This window comes from Pongo abelii, chromosome 1 (genome assembly GCF_028885655.2).
Source record: "Pongo abelii isolate AG06213 chromosome 1, NHGRI_mPonAbe1-v2.0_pri, whole genome shotgun sequence".
NCBI lineage: Eukaryota > Metazoa > Chordata > Mammalia > Primates > Hominidae > Pongo > Pongo abelii.
In genome coordinates, this window is record NC_071985.2 from 85,375,611 (window position 1) to 85,396,070 (window position 20,460).

The 20,460-nt window shown below is 38.8% G+C and overlaps 1 protein-coding gene across 5 annotated transcripts in view; it reads right to left on the reverse strand.

Annotated features, from left to right (window-relative positions):
- Positions 1 to 20,460, reverse strand: part of PBX1 (PBX homeobox 1) — a 292,065-nt gene that overhangs the window by 14,112 nt on the left and 257,493 nt on the right. For 3 of the 5 annotated variants that reach the window (XM_063726738.1, XM_054526223.2, XM_054526234.2), the window contains 2 exons: positions 17,570 to 17,682; positions 16,125 to 16,214 (listed from right to left, as the gene is read on the reverse strand). In XM_063726738.1, the coding sequence (XP_063582808.1) occupies positions 16,125 to 16,214; positions 17,570 to 17,682 (203 nt within the window). Of the gene's footprint in view, positions 1 to 16,124; positions 16,215 to 17,569; positions 17,683 to 20,460 lie in introns of those variants that run through there. The other 2 variants (XM_063726739.1, XM_054526230.2) reach the window with 1 other exon arrangement.

The window sequence follows — 20,460 nt, forward strand, 5'->3', positions numbered from 1 at the left end:
AGAGGCTAAAGCTTGAAGTTTGATTTTCTTACTTTTCCAAAGGCTATCCTGATCTCCTGGCAAAGAAAAGTAAGCTCAGCTTGATTTTAGCTAAACAAAGGTGTCTTAGTGCAGAGAATTCTACTTATATCTGAATAAATAACCTCTGCTCGCACAGCTGCACAAACCAAAACATAAACACACCTCTAAACATCAACAAACAGCATTCGACAACATGCATAATTTCCACATTTATTATATTCACGCAGAGCTGATACGCATTTTGAAGGTACTCATAGTACCTAAAGAATATAGACAGACACACAGATGCTACTTACACTAGAAAAGAGTAGCTACGTAAGACAAGACAGTTATGCTTCCTCATAAAGCTAAACCTAGATAATTCAAGTAAGGGTATTCTTTTTCTTTTTTAAACTCTCAATATAAATTATCTCATTGGCTGACCCTATACAGCCCTGAATTCTTCATTTCATTTTTGTAACCTTTGATTTTGCTTTGGCTTTGTTGACATGACTATTATTTACTAAGGGTACACACAGAGATTGTATATACATCTTAACGGTGAACGGTGGCTACATATGAAATACACACACAGCCAGTATGTGTGAACCTGCCCTCGTGGGGTAAATTTTGAGGCTATTTACCATCACACAGGAAGCTAAACCCCTTACACTTTTCTGACCATCCAAGAGACAGCAATTACCCCAGATTATCAGACCAACAATGACATGCCGTGTAAAGAGAGACACTGAGCCAACTCCACATCCCAAAGACTGGCATATTCAAGTACACTTAGGACATTAATAGCAATTTACGTGCCATCACTGAGACAAAGCCACAAAGGCTCCGTTGGCAGCCTCTTATTTTGAAGCCTATTATTTGTGGGAGTTACAGGCTATAATCACAACAGAAACTTTCAAAACCCTTATCTTCCGTGACGCACCAAATCTATTTCAGAGCCATAATTGCTATGTCACCAGAGAGTTTGCTGCTTAATGCACTCAAATGCCATTTAGTGTTTGCAGGGTCATTACAGCTAACAGAAGGGTTAGGGGGAGATATAGTGGGAAGCAGGCCCGGGCTTGGGGGTGGGGGATGCAGACAGAAAATGTTGACAAGAATGTACGAGAACGGGGTGCTAGTATCCATTGTGCCAAATTTACTGATGGGAGGATATTGTTGTTTTTAAAATTCTATTTACTGATGAAATGAAAACAAGAGCTTGAAAACAATCTATGTGCTCAAGAATTTTGAATTCACTTGACACCACCCTAGAAATATTCAGGGGATGCTAGGGGACACCCTCTTTTATTCTGGAATTCTCACCCAAGTGTAAGGGGGTTTGATTTTTTGAAATTTTCCTTTTTTCTTTTTAAAGAGTCCCAGAATCCCTGCAGTAGAAACCTTCCAGCTGTGCTGTGGGCTCAGGAGTCTGCTTTGGCTTTTCTGTACATGTGCTGCTATGGAATAAGATGGGCGGAGCACATGATGGTGACATGTCAAAGTTCAACAACCTAGAAGAATGTGTTATCTTACAGATAGTAAAAGAAACAAGGAGACTGATCGAGCATCCAAAATAAAACATCTAGTCACTCAAAATACCATTTTCTTGACCTAAGTGTAGCAAAGGTCATAAGAGAGCTTTTTTAACAGATGTAACTATTATCTCTTCGACCTGGCTATAAACAAGCCACGGACTTGTTTATTTGGCTTAGGGTCATACTAGGCCTAGGGCAGATCTCCCCCCAAACTTTTCACTAACATATCTCTAGGTTCTTTTAGAAAATTCTTGGGCACTATTTTACAACCTGAGATTTTTCATAGATCAGAAAAATAGAAAATGTCAAGCTAGTTCAGATTGTAGGGTTAATTAGTTTATTTATTTTAACATCAATAGTGGTATCACCTACAGATCTGACTTTAGTTTTCCTAGGGCAACAATCCAGCTTTCACTCTGAAGAACTTTACACAGGAATAGGATGAGACTTGGGGCCTTATTCCACAGGAGTCCTCCTCCACTCAGAAATAGAATTTCCTCTATTTACTAAATGCTGGCCAAGTGCAGGAGGATTAATATCCTTATTGTATAAGAGTTCTTAGTAATCAGTAAGAAAAGAGATGAACACTTCCAGAATATACACAAAAGGCCAATAAACATATAAAAAATGTTCAATCGCACTAGCAACCCAAGGGATACAAGTTAAAATAAAAACGAGATGCCATTTAATGATTTGATAATTGACAAAGACTGAAAAACAGTTGAGGGTGTGAGGAAATGGAAACTACCAGAAACTGTTAGTGAGAACCATAAATTAATAGAAGTTCCTAGAAGAAAATTTACAATCCATCACAAAGACTGAAAACTTATGCATACCCTTTGATCTAGCAATTTCATTTTTAGAAATTTATCCAAGGAAATAACAGAAAATGTGCATTAAATTTTCTGTACTATAAAGCTTACCACCATGTTATTAATAATAGTAAAAAAAAAAAAACCCAAAATCAAAACGTAGCTTAAATGTTCTATGGTATAAATTGATTAAACACATTGTGGACTTTCCCTGTAACAGTTTCCTATGCAGTTATTTAAAGTTATGCTTGAGAAGAATGTTTAATGATATGGAAAATATTCATAACACATTTTTAGTAATATAGGTAGGTAAAAGGAAATGTAACTTTCTTACACCCACATAAAAAACACACTTATACATAAAGTGCTAGAAGGCTATGAGCACAAAGTTAACAGTAAATTTTCTTCTTTGTGGTTTTCCTAGATTCTCCAAATTTTCTACATTAAATATTAATTTGCAATCAGAAAAAAATTTAAAATTTAAACAAAGTATCTGAAGAACTTATGTCTTTGTTTTGTGTTGCCAATATACAGAGCTCATTAGAGAAGAGCAACCAATGCAATTTATAGCCAACCACAGGTCTTAGGAAGAAAGGCTGAGGGAACTCAGACTCTTTTCCCCAGAGAAGAGAAAGTCAGCAAGTGATTTCATAACTCTTTTCAAAATACAACAATTACCTGTGAAGAGTGTTAATAGCTGTTTTTTCCTTTCCATGAAAAATAGGGCTGGCCGGGTATGGTGGCTCACGCCTGCAATCCCACCACTTTGGGAGGCTGAAGTGGGTGGATCACCTGAGGTCGAGTTTGAGACCAGCCTGTCCAACATGGTGAAACCCCGTCTCTACTAAAAAATACAAAAATTAGCCAGGCGTGGTGGGGCATGCCTGTAATCCCAGCTACTTGGGAGGCTGAGGCATGAGAATTGCTTGAACCCAGGAAGTGGAGGTTGCAGTGAGCCAAGATTGTGCCACTGCACTCCAGCCTGGGTGACAGAGTGAGACTCTGTCTCAAAAAAAAAAAAAAAAAAGAAAGAAAGAAAGAAAGAAAGAAAAATAGGGCCAATGGAAATAGGCTAAACAGCAAGATCAAGACGGAGAGCTGCTCAAGAACAGGCATTAGGTCTCCTTTTCATTTTCTTTGCCTTAATGCCCAACACAATTCTGGGTAATAATAAGTCCCAAGAAAATGTCTGCTAAACAAATGAGTGAATGAATGAATTATGGATCAAGCTCAAGGCCACAGAGATAACACCTGCCCCAGAGAAAAGTACGGAAAAGAGAAAAAACAGTAACAGATAACTGAGCTCTGAATACACACACACACACACACACACATATGTACATATATATACCCATATCCAGAGTATATATGCACCCATAAAATATTTCTGGCATAAAAATTACAGGGTATGCAATATAAATAAGTTGGAGATAAAAGATGGGTACCAGTCTGTGGTAAACAACAACAACAAAAAAGTACAAAAAGCCATTTTCTCGTGGAAGAAATTCTCTGGATAATAGAAACACAAAAATACATGTTTGTAGAGGTTCAAGGCGGGCAGAAAATCCAGTCAGAATAGACTGGTTGCTGGTTAAAAAAACATACACACAAAACCCACTGACAACAGGTTCCACTAGGCTCACTTTGAAAAGCATTCATTGAGCACCTACTGTATACCAGGCCTGAGTTGAGGAACAGGACATAAAACTATGATTCTTCTTTCAGAATTCTATGGTTTAGAGAGGAATGAAAGATAAGTGTCAGAAACGAAATCCCACTCCAACTCCAGTGTACTAAGTAGTACATAGGCACAGTTTGAAGGAACTAGGAAGTACTTCCAGAAGATAGGCCTGAGCTAGGTCACGTAAGATGAGTGGGATTATGAGATGTTTGCCCACTGCCATAGGTTCTGGGCTATGGATTCTACTGATTGAAAACTTTTTTGCCCCTCACAAAGGTCAATCTTGTCTATGACAAGAGAAAAAGAGAATGCTCATTTTATAATGCTAGCCATTTCAGGAACCTGTGATCTAGAAAGGAAGTAAAAGAAAAGTACCAGGGCAAGTACTTGGGTGTTTTTCAACTGCAAAAATCACCACATTAGACAAGGAATGAAAATTGATATCTGCAGATCTATTTTGCTTACCTTCAGTTTTTTTTTTTTTTTTTTTGGTTTTGTTTTTGTTTTTTTAGCGAGGGGAGGGTTATTGCCCTGATGCCTGGCTTTCCCTTCTCTGAACTTTTTTTTGCTTACCCCAAAAATAAATTCCTAATTATTTTAATACACTTGAATTAAAGAAGTTAATGTACATAAAGTGTCTACCACATAGAAAGAAGTCAATAAATGTTAGCTATTAATACAGTTATTAAGTGTCATTTTGGCCTGTTAATTTTCTCTCCTTATTATTTTTTAATTGTTCTTTAATTTACTGCCTTAAACCACTTCCTTATTTGATTACTACTTGATCTGTTTTTTAATCTTTGTAAGTATCTTCTTAGCTGGTGTTATTTATTTTAACTACTCATCCTAGCTTATTTTATGTTTTTATTATTCTCTTCAGTACTTGTGTATCTTAATTGCTTTTAACCTTCATTTTGCAATTTACATGCAATTTTATCACTCTCCTGACAGTTTTATTCTTCCAGTGCTTTGTAGTTGATTAGTAAATTCTTTCTTCCTTTGTTTCTTTTTCTTAGTTCCTTGCTATTCTAATTTTTAAATTGTATTTTCTATTTAATTTTCTAGTTTTATTTATATTATATTACCCTTGCAGGCTATCATATTTATTCTTTTAACTTACTTTAAAAATCCACCTCTACTGATACTTCACACCTAGATTCTAGAACAGTCTTGCCTTCTGTTATAATGAGCACCACACATTTCTCAGCAAAGTAACACTTGATCTAAAATCCTACTCTCATGTATGATCACTGGGTCACTATCTAGGCTGGTTAACCAAATATGACACAATAAAGGTGTAGGGTAGCCTAGATCCAGGAAAGAGCTGTCTAAATATTTTCCAAATTTAATTTTAATAAAGAAATTAACTAGTCGTAAGCCTTCCATATGCCACCCTGAGAGGATACACAACAGAACAGTCATAATTGAGTTCTTAAGAGTTCTTTTCCATATCATTCAGTCTCCAAAATGCTTATCACCAGGCAACATAAATTCTTTCACTATAAGGTTCTTGTCAATTCCCTTCACTTGGCATAAGGACTAGAAGTCAAGGGTCTATCTGGATAAAGGGAAAGAAGAAAGGGGAGAAATGGCAAAAGGCAAAAGAGGAAAAATGTAACAGTGAGGTAATCACACTATAATTTAACTTTCTGATATCTATTAGAAAGTTTCTATTTTTATACATCTCAAAAACTTTTCTCATTGAAATGTGAATATAAATTGAATACAAGCCTTTAAAAGCAGGCTCACCATATCAGAACATGAGACAAGTGTAGAATAAACCATCTCATTTGATTTAAATTGGCCTTTCTAGCAATGCTTGGCTATAAGATAGAATGAGGGACTGAGGGTAGGAGGTGGAAGGGAGGGAGCCCCTGGCTGCTGGGAAAAGAACAGACTATTCTGTGGACAACTATGTGCCCTGTCCTTCCATTTCCTTCTTATTTTGTTTTGTAAACTATAGGAATGAGGTAGACACAAGAAAACAAAGGGTAGGAAATTTATATACAAGTGTATTACATTTGTTAAAATTTAAGAGACTCAGCACTTTGGGAGGCTGAGGCGGGCGGATCACGAGGTCAGGAGATCGAGAACATCCTGGCTAACACGGTGAAACCCAGTCTCTACTAAAAAATACAAAAAATTAGCTGGGCGTGGTGGCGGGCGCCTGTAGTCCCACCTACTTGGGAGGCTGAGGCAGGAGAATGGCATGAACCTGGGAGGCAGAGCTTGCAGTGAGCCAAGATTGCGCCACTGCACTCCAACCTGGATGACAGAGCGAGACTCCATCTCAAAAGACAAAATAAACAAAAAAAAAACTTCAAGAGAATGGATACTTATGATTTGCACATTTAATTGTGTACAATTTTGTTCCAGAAGAGAAAAATACTGCAAATAAATATTTAACTCTAGTTAATGATACATGTACCAGGATATTTACTTAGGAGAAAATGTACTGTTGTCTGCAATTTACTTTGAAATGAATGAAAAAAAATCAAGATGGATTGATGGATGCACAGAAGGATAAAAGGATGACAATATGACGAAGCCAGTAGAGTTAAATATTAATGACAGAATCTAGGTGGTGAGAATACTGATTTCAGTGTAAAATTCTTTCCAGTTTTCCATATGTTTGAAAATTTTTTAAATAAAATGTTGAAAACATTTTAAAAGGTATCCTTAATGCAAATAAAGCTATGTAATTCCTTCTCTTCAGTAAGCCCTAGAGAGCATGTAGACTTTACACACTAGAGCAGAGCTACTCAAACTTAATGTGCTTAACAATTGCCAGGGGATCTGGTTAAATTGTAGCATCTGATTTAACAGGTCTGGGCGGGGCCTGAGATTCTGCATGGCTCACAAGCTCCCAGGTAATGTTGTTGATCTGCAGACTACACTTGGAATAGACTAGCAGGGCAGGGAGGAAGAAACGGCGAGGCAGAGGCTGCCAGCAAAGGCTTAGGTCACCTGGGAGACTTGAAACAAAGCCTCTATCTTATGTAAGCCCTACAGGGTTTAGACTTAAAGAACGAATTCGAGATGAGTTCAAAGACATGTCCTGCTTGGGCTTGAAGAATTATTAGGTTGGATGAATTAGCGGCTGACACAGTGAAAAATTATTTCAAAAAAACCATAACAAATGTAGGTATTTCTATATTTATATTTTAAATCTTCCTCCATACTATTTCATAGCTTGAAGCATATTATTATGATAACCAGAGTTAACTTCTTGTATATAGTTAATTTTTAATAAAGAGCTCTATTTATTTTTGGAAAGGCTGATTTAAGCAGAAAGCATGCTTTTCTATGTTTTGTGTTAAGAAGTCTACTCTGTTTTCACAGTATGGTGACACCTCTAACACCAGTCACCCCACTTTGGTGGCTTCATTTTAACCTTCATTTTGCAATTTACATGCGATTTTATCACTCTCCTGCCAATTTTATTCTGCTAATACTTTGTAGTTGATTAGTAAATTCTTTCTTCCTACTTTTCATAGTTCCTAGCTATTCTAAATTTCTAAATTATATTTTCTAGTTTTATTTATATTACTCTTGCACACCATCACATTTATTCTTTTAACTTACTTTACCAAGTTATAGTTACCAAATAACCGGCAGAGCATCTAGAACTTCACTAGCCAACATGGTAGCCACTGGCCAAAAATGGCTACTGAAAATTTAAATTACCTTAAATTAAATAAAATTAAAAATTTATTTTCTTTTTCAAACTAGTCATTTTTTTTTTTTTAGTTTCAAGATGTTTATTTTGAAAAACATGCTTGTTTATATGTATGCATCTTCATATCTAGCAGCTAATCGGTATTAATTCTTTATTGTCATATCTTGTATGTTAACAGTACTTAGTTGATACCAATTCTCTTTTGGACCTCAAGCCCAATACTTTTTTTTTTTTTTTAATTTCCAACTTTTATTTAAAGTTCTGGGGTACATGTGCAGGATGTGCAGGTTTGCTACATAGGCAAATGTGTGCCATGGTGGTTTGCTCCACCCATCACCTAAGTATTAAGCCCAGCATTTATTAGGTATTCTTCCTGATGCTCTCCCTCCCCTTGTCCCCTCAACAGGCCCCAGTGTGTGTTGTTCCCCCATGTGCCCATGTGTTTTCATTGTTTAGCTCCTACCTATAAGTGAGAACATGCGATGTTTGGTTTTCTATTGCTGTGTTAGTTTGCTGAGGATAACGAGCTAGCCATATCCTCATGGCTAACGAGCCATGCTCAATAGCTATGTTTTGCTAAAGGCTAACTTATTGGACAGTGCTAAAATAGAACATTTCCATCAATGCAAAAAGTTATATTGGGACAGCATGGTTCTAGAAGCAAAGAACAGCTTTTGCTAGTCACTCACAAAATCTATGTAAGAATAACAAATGTCAATCATGCTTATAAGCAATTCATATATTTATAGTTGATAGGAATATGATTATATGTGTGTAAATACAGCTTACAATGGCCATTCACCAAATTTTTGAAAATAATATTGATTATACTGGCTGGTATATTTCTTCTCTTTCAGAGGATCAGATAACTGAACCAGATAACTGCCACTTCTTTTTGCTTTCTATGACTTTATGAAGTACAAGAACCATGTCCCATTGATGTGTGTATTCCTGGTACTGGACATTAGAAGGATCTCAACAAACATTTGTGGAATAAGACATTTTCATTTACTATTTACTAATACTATCAAATTGAAACATATTTAGAGATGTGAAAAAGAATTTCCTCAAACTCAAATGTAGCCAGAGATTGGGATTTTTAAAAATTACCAATTTTAAAACAAAGGGATTTTCTAAGAAAAAAGTCTAATATTTTATCCGAAAACAAGCTTGTCTAAGAACATGGAAGTCTTCCTAAAAGGCAAGAAGGGGTGAGGCTAGACTCAGCAAGAAGAACAGTGTCTTCAGAAAGGAATGCTAATGTTTCTCATAATTAATTTGCCTTATTTAATTGCCTTAATATTTGCTGACATCTAGAGGGACCATGCCACTTTCAGGAGCAACCATAAAAAAAAACCTATCCCTTTGAGGTTGTGATTTTTCTTCACAGAGCAGAAGGAGGGACCAACTTGATTCTGGAACAACTAACCAGATCCTAGCCTGAGGAAGCATGGCTACGGGGCCAAATGTGGGCCAGGCTGGGCAGGATGCTATAAAACACCAATTCCAATGAAAGGAACATAGCATACACCGTCATCTCACAGTTGAGTATCTTCCCCAAAACACAATCTTGCATTTTCTTGGGAATGGAAAAACAATAATTGTTTATAAATGGAACTGACATTGGAAGATGCCTTAAACAAAATCCAGCTCAACTGTCCTCTTTAGAATTCAGAAAACTGAGTCCTATCAAGAGAAACTGACTTGTTCATAGTCACACAGGCAAAAGTGGAATGTACATGTACACACACACACACATGCATACACAAACACACACAGCCTAAATGTGATACTGTTTAGTGTGATCATATCACTAGGTTTAAGATCATAACTCATTGCAACTAGTTCTACAAAGAGAGAAGCAGTTCCTACAAAAGAATGCTTATTATATTATTAAGTCCATGGTATATCTATTTGGTTGGGGTTGGTACTTTTCTCAAACTGTTGCTGGTTGGTCCTAAATTCCCCCCTTCTGTCATATAATTTAATTTCAAATTCCCTCCTAGGCTACAGAGTTGGTCAGTTCCCTTGGTCTATTCTTCTAGGAACAGGAAATTCAATCCCAGACAAAGTGCTGAATGAGACTAAAAGGGAAAATGTACCCTGACTGACATCAGAGTTTCTCCAATTTGACCTGGATGTACCATGATGTAGCTTCATTCCTCAAGGTAAAAAATGCTTATGTTTATTGAATGAATGAATGAATGAATGAATGAATGAATAAGTGAATGAATAAATGAATGAATGAATAAGTGAATGAATAAATGAATGCATGAATAAGCCATTGAATGATCTGACCTCATTTGTACTTTTAAGGGCTTTCACTTGGGAGCTGGGGAAAAACATTGGATTGCATATGAAATCACAATACTGGGATATTTTTTGCTTCTTCAATCATTGTGGGCTGAAATAAAATGCTTTTCTGGTCTCAGGTTTGTTATGGTGCTAGGTTTAAAGGCCCTATAAGAAGCAAAGGCACTTACTTACCCTGTTTCCCAATAGTTTTGTCATGAAGGAAAGTGAGGCTGTTAGCTTCCATCTATCTACTCTATCCCTGCTGCCTTCAAACACTATAGAGTCTGGTCTGCCACATTCAGACCCCTCGATTATCCTTGGTACCTTTACCCCTCAGTTTTGGGGCTGTTCACTAGTCCCTGGTCATAGCACCAGAAGGTACCCAAAGACAACCAACTGGGGGGCACATCTGGGTATGTTTTCATCCCTTTGAAATTCAAATTCAGCTTGGTAAAATAGAAGAATTAAAACTGTGTATAATTAACGTAAGTTTTCAAAGATGTGCATATGAATTTTAATTATTACTCTGAGTTCCCAGCCTTACAATTCCACATGTGGCAACATCTTACTAATATATACTTTAAGAGGAAGGAGGTCTCTTAGAAATAGTTAAGAAAAAATTAAAATTATGGCACGTGGCCAAGTATTACTAAGTATCCCTGTGGTATCCAAATGTCTGAAATATGTTTATTTAAATAGGAGGCTATTTTTGTCCTAATGATTTATATTCTATTTATTTACTTGGTAAATGTTCCTTTTACCCCCTTACCTAACATGGGAGAAAAGAAAAAACAAAAACACCTATGTTACAGTTTACAATGAAAGCTTCATCTCTATTTTTCTATTACTATAATGATTACAAAGCAAGATTAATGAGATTTTTTTTCTGTCATAAATTGATGTTAACGGCATGTTAACTTTGTAGAGATAATATTGACACTTATTTCCATTTTCACCAAACCTTTTGATTAAGAAAAATCCACAGGGGTATCTATTTACATCAAAGACTGGCTGGAGTAAATTCATTCCCATAACCCAGATTTTAAAACAATTAAACATAGTGGCCAGGTTCAGTGGCTCACACCTATAATCCCAGTATTTTGCGAGGCTGAAGCAGGAGATCACTTGAGGTCAGGAGCTTGAGACCAGCCTGGCCAACATGGTGAAACCCCATCTCTACTGAAAACACAAAAATTAGCTGGGCATGGTGGTGCACACCTGTAATCCCAGCTACTCAGAAGGCTGAGGCACAAGAATCGCTTGAACCCAGGAGGCAGAGGTTGCAGTGAGCCGAGATCACACCACTGCACTCCAGCCTGGGTGACAGAGAGAGACTCTGCCTCAAAAAAAAAAAAAAAAAAAAAAGAAAAAAAAAAAGGTTTACCCTAAAGAATAATGCTTTCTGCTATCACAAATATCCAAGGAATTCAAAGGGAAAAGTTTGTGTAACGAGAGCACTTCTTCCTTCCCATTTGGGTTTCAAGATATAATTTGAACACTGGGGTTGGCTAGAAAGAATAGAAGTTACTAACTCTAATGAAAGAGTTTTCTGGAGGGATGATCTACAATTTAGTCTGGTGTCCCTTGAGCTAACAATGAATCAAAGATCATAAATGCAGAATTCTAGAGCTGTTGAGCGAAAGAGAGCTTTCAGTTTGCTTATCTAATAAACCTTACAGATGAAGCAACAACACAGAGGTGAAGTGACTCCTTAAAAGAAAAGTCACAAGAAGGACCTAAGTTTCCCAATTTCAAGTTGCTTCCTCCAGGTTGTCCTTGGAGGTTCCAATACCACATCTAGTAGGGAGGGTAATTACAACAATGAGAATCCAATTACAACAATGTTATGTTGCTACATGCACAGCTATCCCACAAACAATGTTATGTTGCTACATGCATGGCTATCCTACAAACAGGTATATATACTTTTTTTAAACAGGGATTCTTTTAGTATAGAAACACAGGGACTCTTCAAGGATACGAGGAGTGAAAGAAATTTTACAAAATTCATAATAAGAATGATCCTACTGCTGAGGATAATTTTCTCTGCAATATCATCACCATATAATTTCACACACTTACTGCTGATTTGAATCTTATTCTCAGAGAATATACATCAGCCAGAAAGTTTGAAAAACTTTTTCCAAAAAGAAAGACTTAAGGATATTTTTGGATCTTAAAGACAGTATAATTGTGGATAAGCATTTAAAGTAGTAATTCTCATCAGATACTTTATAGCTGGTACACTAGATGTGGCTATTGGTCATTAAAATGAATTTTTAATTTAGTAGCATCTTTTCTTCTCCTCCCTGATTTATTCATTCAACGAACATGTTTTGAGCAACTAGTACACGCATTTTTAGGACCATACACATGGGCAGAAGTGAAAGACACAGAGGTAATTTCTGTGCACATATGTACAGTGCAAAGAAAATGTGTGTCTGTGATAAAGTAGAGAGAAGAGGGGGAGAAGGACTAAGAAGAAGAAAGACACGAAGGAGGAGCTGGGCTTGAGACTAAGTGTGATTTGGATAGTGGGGTGGGATGGAGAGGTGATGTAGGAATGAAAGGACATTTGTGTAGATGGCATACATGAGTAAATGTAAGGGGGAAAATGGGTAATGAGGTAAAGGTGAGCTGGCCATACTGAATGGCATCCAGAGTTTATTTTGATGACAGGAGGATGAGGTAGAAGGACAGGAAGGCTGGGCCCAAATGTAAAAGACCCTGAATGTTGTACTCAGGGTTTGAGCTTGCTTGGGTAGGCAACAGATTTCTGAGCAAGGAATGACAAAATTCAGAGGGTGTGTGGGAGAGAGGAGGAATTAAAGACAGCAACAGTGATTAGGAAGTTATGGCAATAGTCTAGTTAATGAACTATTTCTAGAACTAGGATGGTGGCAGTGAGAATGGATAGGAAAGAATGTGATAGCTAAGTGATCTTTAAGTATGTCTGATTGACAGAGAAGTGGAATAATCTCCCTCCATTACGTAGAGCCACTCTAAGCTTCGTAAGTATTGCCCATTGCCATATGAGAACACAAAGTACTTAAGGAGGTATAATTTAACTCTCACCGTGGCTAAGGAAGGGGGTCTTTAGGCCTTGCATAACACTATATCTATCTCAAAAGCACACCTTTCCATCAGAAGAGAAAAAAAGTGACAACTGTGTCCTAAACTATCCTCACTAGGAACTACCTACTGAGAAAACTGCTCACATCAGAGGAGAAAAAAGGTCAAATCAGAAAGTTATCACTTATAAAATTTCATACTGCATTCATGTGGAATAATTTATGCTTTGCCAATCCCTTTCCTACTTATTTTCTCATTTGCCCTAAGCCAGTCCTTGAAGTATAAAAGGTGGGAATTACTGGCCCCATTTTCTAGAAGAGAGATTCAATATTTGCCCATGGGCACACGAGTTACTAGGACTAGCAGCTCCCAACTCCCTTTATAATACTCCTACCACCGCACCTTGCAATTCTATTGCTGTGTGGTCAGTTAAAGGCAACTGGTCTGAACTTTACAGGGCTTAAAATAGATGCTGCTTGGATAAGATATGGGTGCTGTGAAAGCCCAGCCAGGGGAGCAGATAAAGGCTGCCCAGAAAATGTCCTCCACCGAATCAAACACAATCCAGAGCCCAGCTGGGAATTCCACTGCAGCTTTGGGGTTAGGAACTGTTTATTTTTATTTCTTGGCTCAAAGCTTTCATTCCTGTCCTTGTCTCTTCTTGTCTCCCCTCCTCTCTCTCTCCTGCTGGCAGTCATCGTCCTGCTCTATACACCCATGTCTTAGCATCGAATACCACCATCTAAAAATACATCTCACTATAACAAGCTTAGCCTCCTGCAGGTGGCACAATTTAAAACTGATATCAAAAGAACATATCACGATCAGCCCTTGATTCATTTACCCTGCATATTAAAGACCCAGAAATAAAACAACCGCAGTTCATGGGAAAAAAATTAATGTAAAGTGAGAGACTCTTTCAAGTGGCATTTTCAGGCCCAGTTTTTGTGGTGGGCTTATGTCATCAGACATAATTGTCTGCACATGTTTGGTTACACTATTTCAGAAATTATTCCCAGCCTACCAGATGATGTCAGAGGGGTCAGTGTTGACCTCCCCCCACCCCACCCCCCAGAGTCTGACTGCTGCTCTCTCTCTTCTATGCTGCCCAATTAGGAAAGAAAGACGCCAAATAACAGAAGCGTCAGGCCCATTTCCTGCTCAGTCATGTGGACTTCCTTCAGTTCCTTTCGAGTTCTTGTCCCTACACTCTTGTGCTTTCCTCATGTTCTTCTCTTCTGCTTATGCACGGAGCAAAGCTTTCTCTGGAAAAACTTATCTTATATCCCCAAAAGATTCAGGAAATACATAAATGCATGTGTGTGTAAACCTGCACTCAGACAAAAACCCAAACAACTTCATTCATTTGGAATTCTTTTGGAGAATACACTTTCCCACAATGGCTTCTTGTATTTTTCCAAGCAGTCTTCCCAGTAAGTCAGCCATCAATGCAGTACTAATAGTTAATGTAGTTAGAACAAGCATAAGATGGGAAGAATCTCTCTGTCCTAAAAATCCTTCCAAGAAAGTAACATGATTGTCCAGAATATGTTTAACAGGGTTAACTCTGACTTCTCTCCCTCCATTCCAGAGAAGACTTGATAAATATTATATAAACTCAAGAGGAGATTCTGCCTGAAAAAGGTAGAAAATAAAGATTCCCTAATGTAAGTGGCCTTAAAAGTCACCAAGACAATCAAAACCTGCTGCCTGACTTCCTTCTGCAACATCCTTACCAAGCAGCTAGCCAAGCCATGTTTGAATTTTCCAATGATGGGGAACTCTTAAGGGCAGCCAACCCCTTCTTTGGAGGACTCTTACTGTGAGAAAGGTCCATCAGATGTTGAAGTGAAACCTGTTTCTCTGAATCCACTACTCAGTAGTCCTATCCTATCCTTTAGATCATTCATGATGAATCTAATAGTGTTAGCATGCCTTACACTACTATGTACCCCCCAAATTTTCTCTTTTATGAGGTAAGAATTCCTAATGTGTTCAACCATTCCTAATCTGATCTGAGAAATAACTGATATTCTCTTAATCCTCCCAAACCAGACAGAATCATGTATGACTTGACCAATGCAGAGTTGAAGAGGCCATCACCTCCTTCATTGCAGACATTATATCTCCATTAGTATAGATTACATTAATAAATCATGCCTAACTCTTCTTCCTTCGATCCCTCATTTACTTTAATCATAGCAACAGAAACAAACAATAAAAAACGATCACCACTCACCACTCAAACCTTTCTTCAATAGTTAAGAGCCAATAGTTCTACTCAAGCCTCCTGTGACCTCTAAAAGCCCAGGAATCATCCCTGATCTAAAAAACAGCCTCTTTTTCCAGGCTGCCCTCTTGTCCCAGCTTGCTGTCACCGCTGCTGAGAAAGCAGACAATTGATCTGAGAAATCAAGTTGGATTGCTGTCCCAAATCTACACTCGGTTCTCCTTGTGTCTGTCTGATCGATTTCACTCTGTGCGACATAGCTTGTCGCTATGAATTTTCATGCTAGTCAGGAGCCGCCAGAGCACCCAAGAACAAGTAGAAGATGGTCTGCACCCCTCCCCATCCCTTCTACATACCCAGCTTCTGTGTTAATTTTCTTTTTAATCGTGCATAGACAGATTGAAAAAAAGTATTTTTTTCTCAGACCACAGACATGGATGCAATGGATTTTGGCTACTGGTTTCACCTCCCAGGTTCCCAGGCCCCAGCTTGTGGTCACATTTCCTACCACTGTTGTACTAGGTGTCACCTGTTTAGCAGCTCCTCTAGCTGAACGCATGTGGCCGCAGGTGCCATGCAAACACTGATTGCGTCTGACAGCCCTAGACGCCAGCTGCCTGCATGAAGCCTGCCCAATCGCCACTTTTTTTGTGGGTAGAATGCTGCCGATGGCATGACCGATACAGAAACAAGAAACTAGGTGACCGTAAAGCTAAGATAAGTCCTACTAAGTGGCATTCTGGGCCCTATGGCTTTGAAATAATTGGTAGTGAAAGAATAAAAACAAAGCAGGGAGTGGGGGGGCTTGTTTTCTTACACTGATGCCCTGCGGACTGTACATCTGACTGGCTGCGAGTCCATCACTGTATCCTCCTGTCTGGCTGATAACATGGCGAAGGGTATCCACCTAAACAGATGAACAATAACAGAGAGAAAATTAGTCAGAGAGGTGTAGGAAAAGGGAGGCAGATCATCATCAGGCAGGCCACCATTTGGGCATGCCATATTAATGCAATCATTTTGGAGACAGTTGTCCTGGGAGAGTCCACTAGGAGGAGGCTAGCTTCCTCTGTATGCCAATCCATAAAGAGTTCTGAGTTCAGTAAGCAAGACAGTAAAATGGTAAAAGAAAACTGGGATCGTCACATTGAAACTAGTTCAACAAGTCTGCATGAGATGGTAAGGATTAGGATGATACAGGGAGCTGGAGGGGAAAGCATGAAGGAATTTTCTTTTCTCCCCATTTTTCTTCCCTACAGGTCATCCTATACAGCTGTTCCTTTGCTGGGTATCCTATAAAAACAAAGGTTCTGTTTAGAGGAGGTTTGGGCAGCCATCTCACAGAGAGAGCAGTACTTGATTGAGACCTTGTATTTTTTGAGGACTTAAGTGATGGCCAGTTGTTTAGTCACTTGACCAAAGCCTGACCATATCACTTCAAACTTGTTTCAGGCAATGTTTCTCGAGAAAGGGGTGAATCACTGACCAGTTGGTCTGTTCCGGGCTTGTAATGCTTCTTGTTCCACACGGAGGGTGGGAAACTAGACCGACATGGCTCAGAACTTCCCTAATAATTCTGACCCACAGCATACTACTTTACCCTCTCACATCATGTTTCATGCTGAGATAGTAGGATGGCTTCTTCAAGTATCATGAAGGAAATCTGCTTACTATGGAACACTAAAATTTGATATCACATGGCTTGATTTTGCTTCCCAATGTGGACTTCTACTCATCACCAGAAATTCAAGTCCCTTGACCTCAAGGATGACTAAGAAATGAATTTAGTCAACCTGGCTGGGTGTTTTTAAAGCTTAAAATGAAAACATCAGATAATAATGTATTTGCTTGCTTGTTAATTGCCTCTTTATATGGTAAATATTGAGCAGGAGAAACCAACACACGAGAGGGAGACCTGGAAATTGAGGTAACATCCTGAACACCTCCTCCTTTTCCCTTTGGTGAATAAAGAATATGCTGGTTCCACCTGCCTGATGTGTCTCGGTCACCTTGCCCTGTGCTTACTGTTCTTCCCCTGCCTTCCCGGTACAACTGAAAAGCCAGAGCCAAATGCAGTCACAAAGTGTGGACGAGATTCCCCATGACAATGGTTGTCTTGATTTTGGTTCGGTTGTTGGTAAGGTTTTGGTTCTGATCTATTTTTTCTCTCTCTCTCTCTGGACAGAAGCAGGAAGTCCAATACAACTGAGGGCTCTTGGACTCTAAGGCATTCACCTGGCGACATATTGGCTGGGTCCCTACCTGTGATTGCACGTTGGCTCCAACCTGGGCCCCTTGGTAAGAATCCCCATTGAGTGACTGCACGCTCATGAACAAATCTCCAGAGTTTGACATGTTAAAAGAACTGGAAGAACCTGGAAAGGAAAGAGTGAGGCACCTGAATCACAGAAAGGAAAAGGCTCAAACCCCGCAACTAACAGCCAAGAGGAAGAATGACATGCAAAGCAACCCCCCCAAATAAAAACTAAAATAAAAATAACACCAACAGAGTCTGGTTAGTAGCATGAAGAACAGAGCAAGCAATAAAGGGTGCATATTGTTTATGTTATGTGAAGCCATACCTTACTGCAAGTTGTCAATAGAACTGCTTCCCCTTAGCAACTTCAAGCTGAGAAAGGGAACATTTATTTTTCCCAATTTAGTCTATTTGGATTGTAGTCTCTAGACCTAGGATCTCTCTTCTATGCCTCTAAAATTCTAGGGTTGGCCAGGGGACGACAAGATGAAGACTATGGGCTGGTCAATGGTACTTCTGCCACCATGATAGAGCACACAAACTATTCAACTGGATTCTAAATATGTCATTGCTAAACCATCCCCTCCCCTATGAGGAGCAGCCCCTGGGAGGGAGTGCAGGAAGGCAATGTCACATACTAGGACTGGCTCTATGATATGGGTCTATTGACATTCTTAATTTCCAAAATGAAGGTGAAATTTCTTGCAGGGTGGCAACAGCCCAAGGAACCTTGAGGACTGTAAGAATCTGTGGGAGTGATCTACACTTCTCTGCCACCTGCGACTACGGAGAAAACAAAATAATGGGCCAGGAATTCTCAAGCATGCATAAAATATGAAACATTGCTGCTAATAATAATAATAGTAATAATAATAATAAGTGGGCCTCAAGAAGGGCCATTAGCCATCTGCTTTCACCTCCCAGGGATGGAGGCATCATCCAGCGAGTTAGCCTAAGGTCCATCCTGGCACCACCCAGGTTCCACTGGTTCCACTGCGGTGAACCTAGCCCACATTCAACCTAAGCATAAGGGCTTGCAAAAGCTTAATATTATTCTGAAGTCATCGTGCAGCTCAGCGCATTAGGAAAGAAAGCTCAACGTGCAAGGTTTGGTTAAAACATGACATTAGCCTGGAAAAGGAGAGATCTTAGGGACCCAGGTCAGTTGCACTCTATTATTTCCAACCCTATATTGCTCAAATTGTGCTCTTGCCCTCATATTCTGAGACAGCCATCATCAGTGTGGAATCGCCCAACAATGATTCATGCCTCAGCTCTGACACTTTTCTTTTCTCCTAAGGTAGGGATTTGAGCTCTGAGAGCTTTCCTGCCCCACATGAAGAGGTGCAGCTAAGCAGAAGAGAGGACTTTTTTTCCCCATAGAAGGACCACTTAACAAATGATGAACTCTAAACTCTGACACAATGCACTATTTATTTATGGTATCTATCTATGCTATTCATGGTGTTTTCATACTTTAAAGGCAAGAGCCATTTAGAGAAAGCAGATGATTTATAAACCTGGGGACAACTCCACATTTAAAAAAAAAAAAAAAAAAATTCAAATTTTCTTTGTCCTGTGGGATGTTCATTTGCATGCAAAAAAACTAGCTATTTTACTAAATAAAACAATCCTCCACCTAACTCCCTTCTCATTCCTTCTTTCCCAGGAAAAATAAATGCTTTCTTTGGGGGTTAGAGGAGGACTCAAGCATCAACCAAAGGACTATGCCATCTCCATAGCTCTGTGACTTGTCCTGTCTCATCTGGCCCACATTTCTCTGTTTAGCTTATCTGAAAGGAATTAGAAAGGTAGGGCCTTAGCAAAACAAGTGTAAGATCTGGCCAGGTGTGGCTTATACCCAGTCAGTGGGACAAAGCCTTTGGTCTGTAACTTCCTTCCATTAATATGGGACCTATCTTTGAAACTGTCTTCCTGAACATATGAATGAAACAATGTGTGGCACAGATCACATTCTCACGAGTAGATATATAATATCTCTATATACTAGTTCTATCCCTCTCAAATATTTTTTGTAATCACAGATATAACCTAAATAATAAAAGCCATTTTGTAATGTATTTACAATACATGCTTACATTTAGATGTCATCAGAACCAAGAAGAATCAGCTCCAAGAACCCAAATTATAATTTGTTATATGTCATCAGACTCCCCCACCCAACTCCCCAGAGTGTTCAGTTTCAAGCTCAGGTATTTTACTTCTCTCCCATCATCTCTAGATGATGTATCATCATCCAGAGAGTCAATCTTAAGGTCCATCCTGGCACCACCCAGATTCCACCGGTTCCACTGTGGTAAATCTAGACTAAACATAAGGACTATAAGTTTGACCAATGTTTTTCTGGAAATCAGTACACAAACTTAGAAATGGGAGAAATCCCCAAAGGGCTACATGATGTCCAATGACGTGGCATCCATGGAACCACGAAGGCATGGAATGTGTCATTTAAAAGATACACATTGCAATTGACACAGGTGATTTAAAAAATACATGTGCATAAACTGTAAATATGTCTGGCTGCCTAATGTACACAGAGATAAATATGCACATATAAATGTACTTCATATACAAGTGCATTTGTATCAGAGCAATAATTGAAGAAACAGTCCCTTGTGCTCTTGGCTGTGCTGTTTCAGCATTTCATTGTGTCTGTACACCCATGTACAATATTACCATGGCTTGTCACTCTTTGATAAGTATCTAGAAGCAGTGACTGTGCTGAGGGAAGAGACCAGGTGCCACTAACACCACAATAAAGCAGACAGAAGTCCACAAAAACATCTGAGCTACAAGGGGAGGACATGTTCTTTACCCAGCACTGAAAGTTGGAAAGAATTTATCATGGAATGCATAACCTCCTGGGAAGCACACG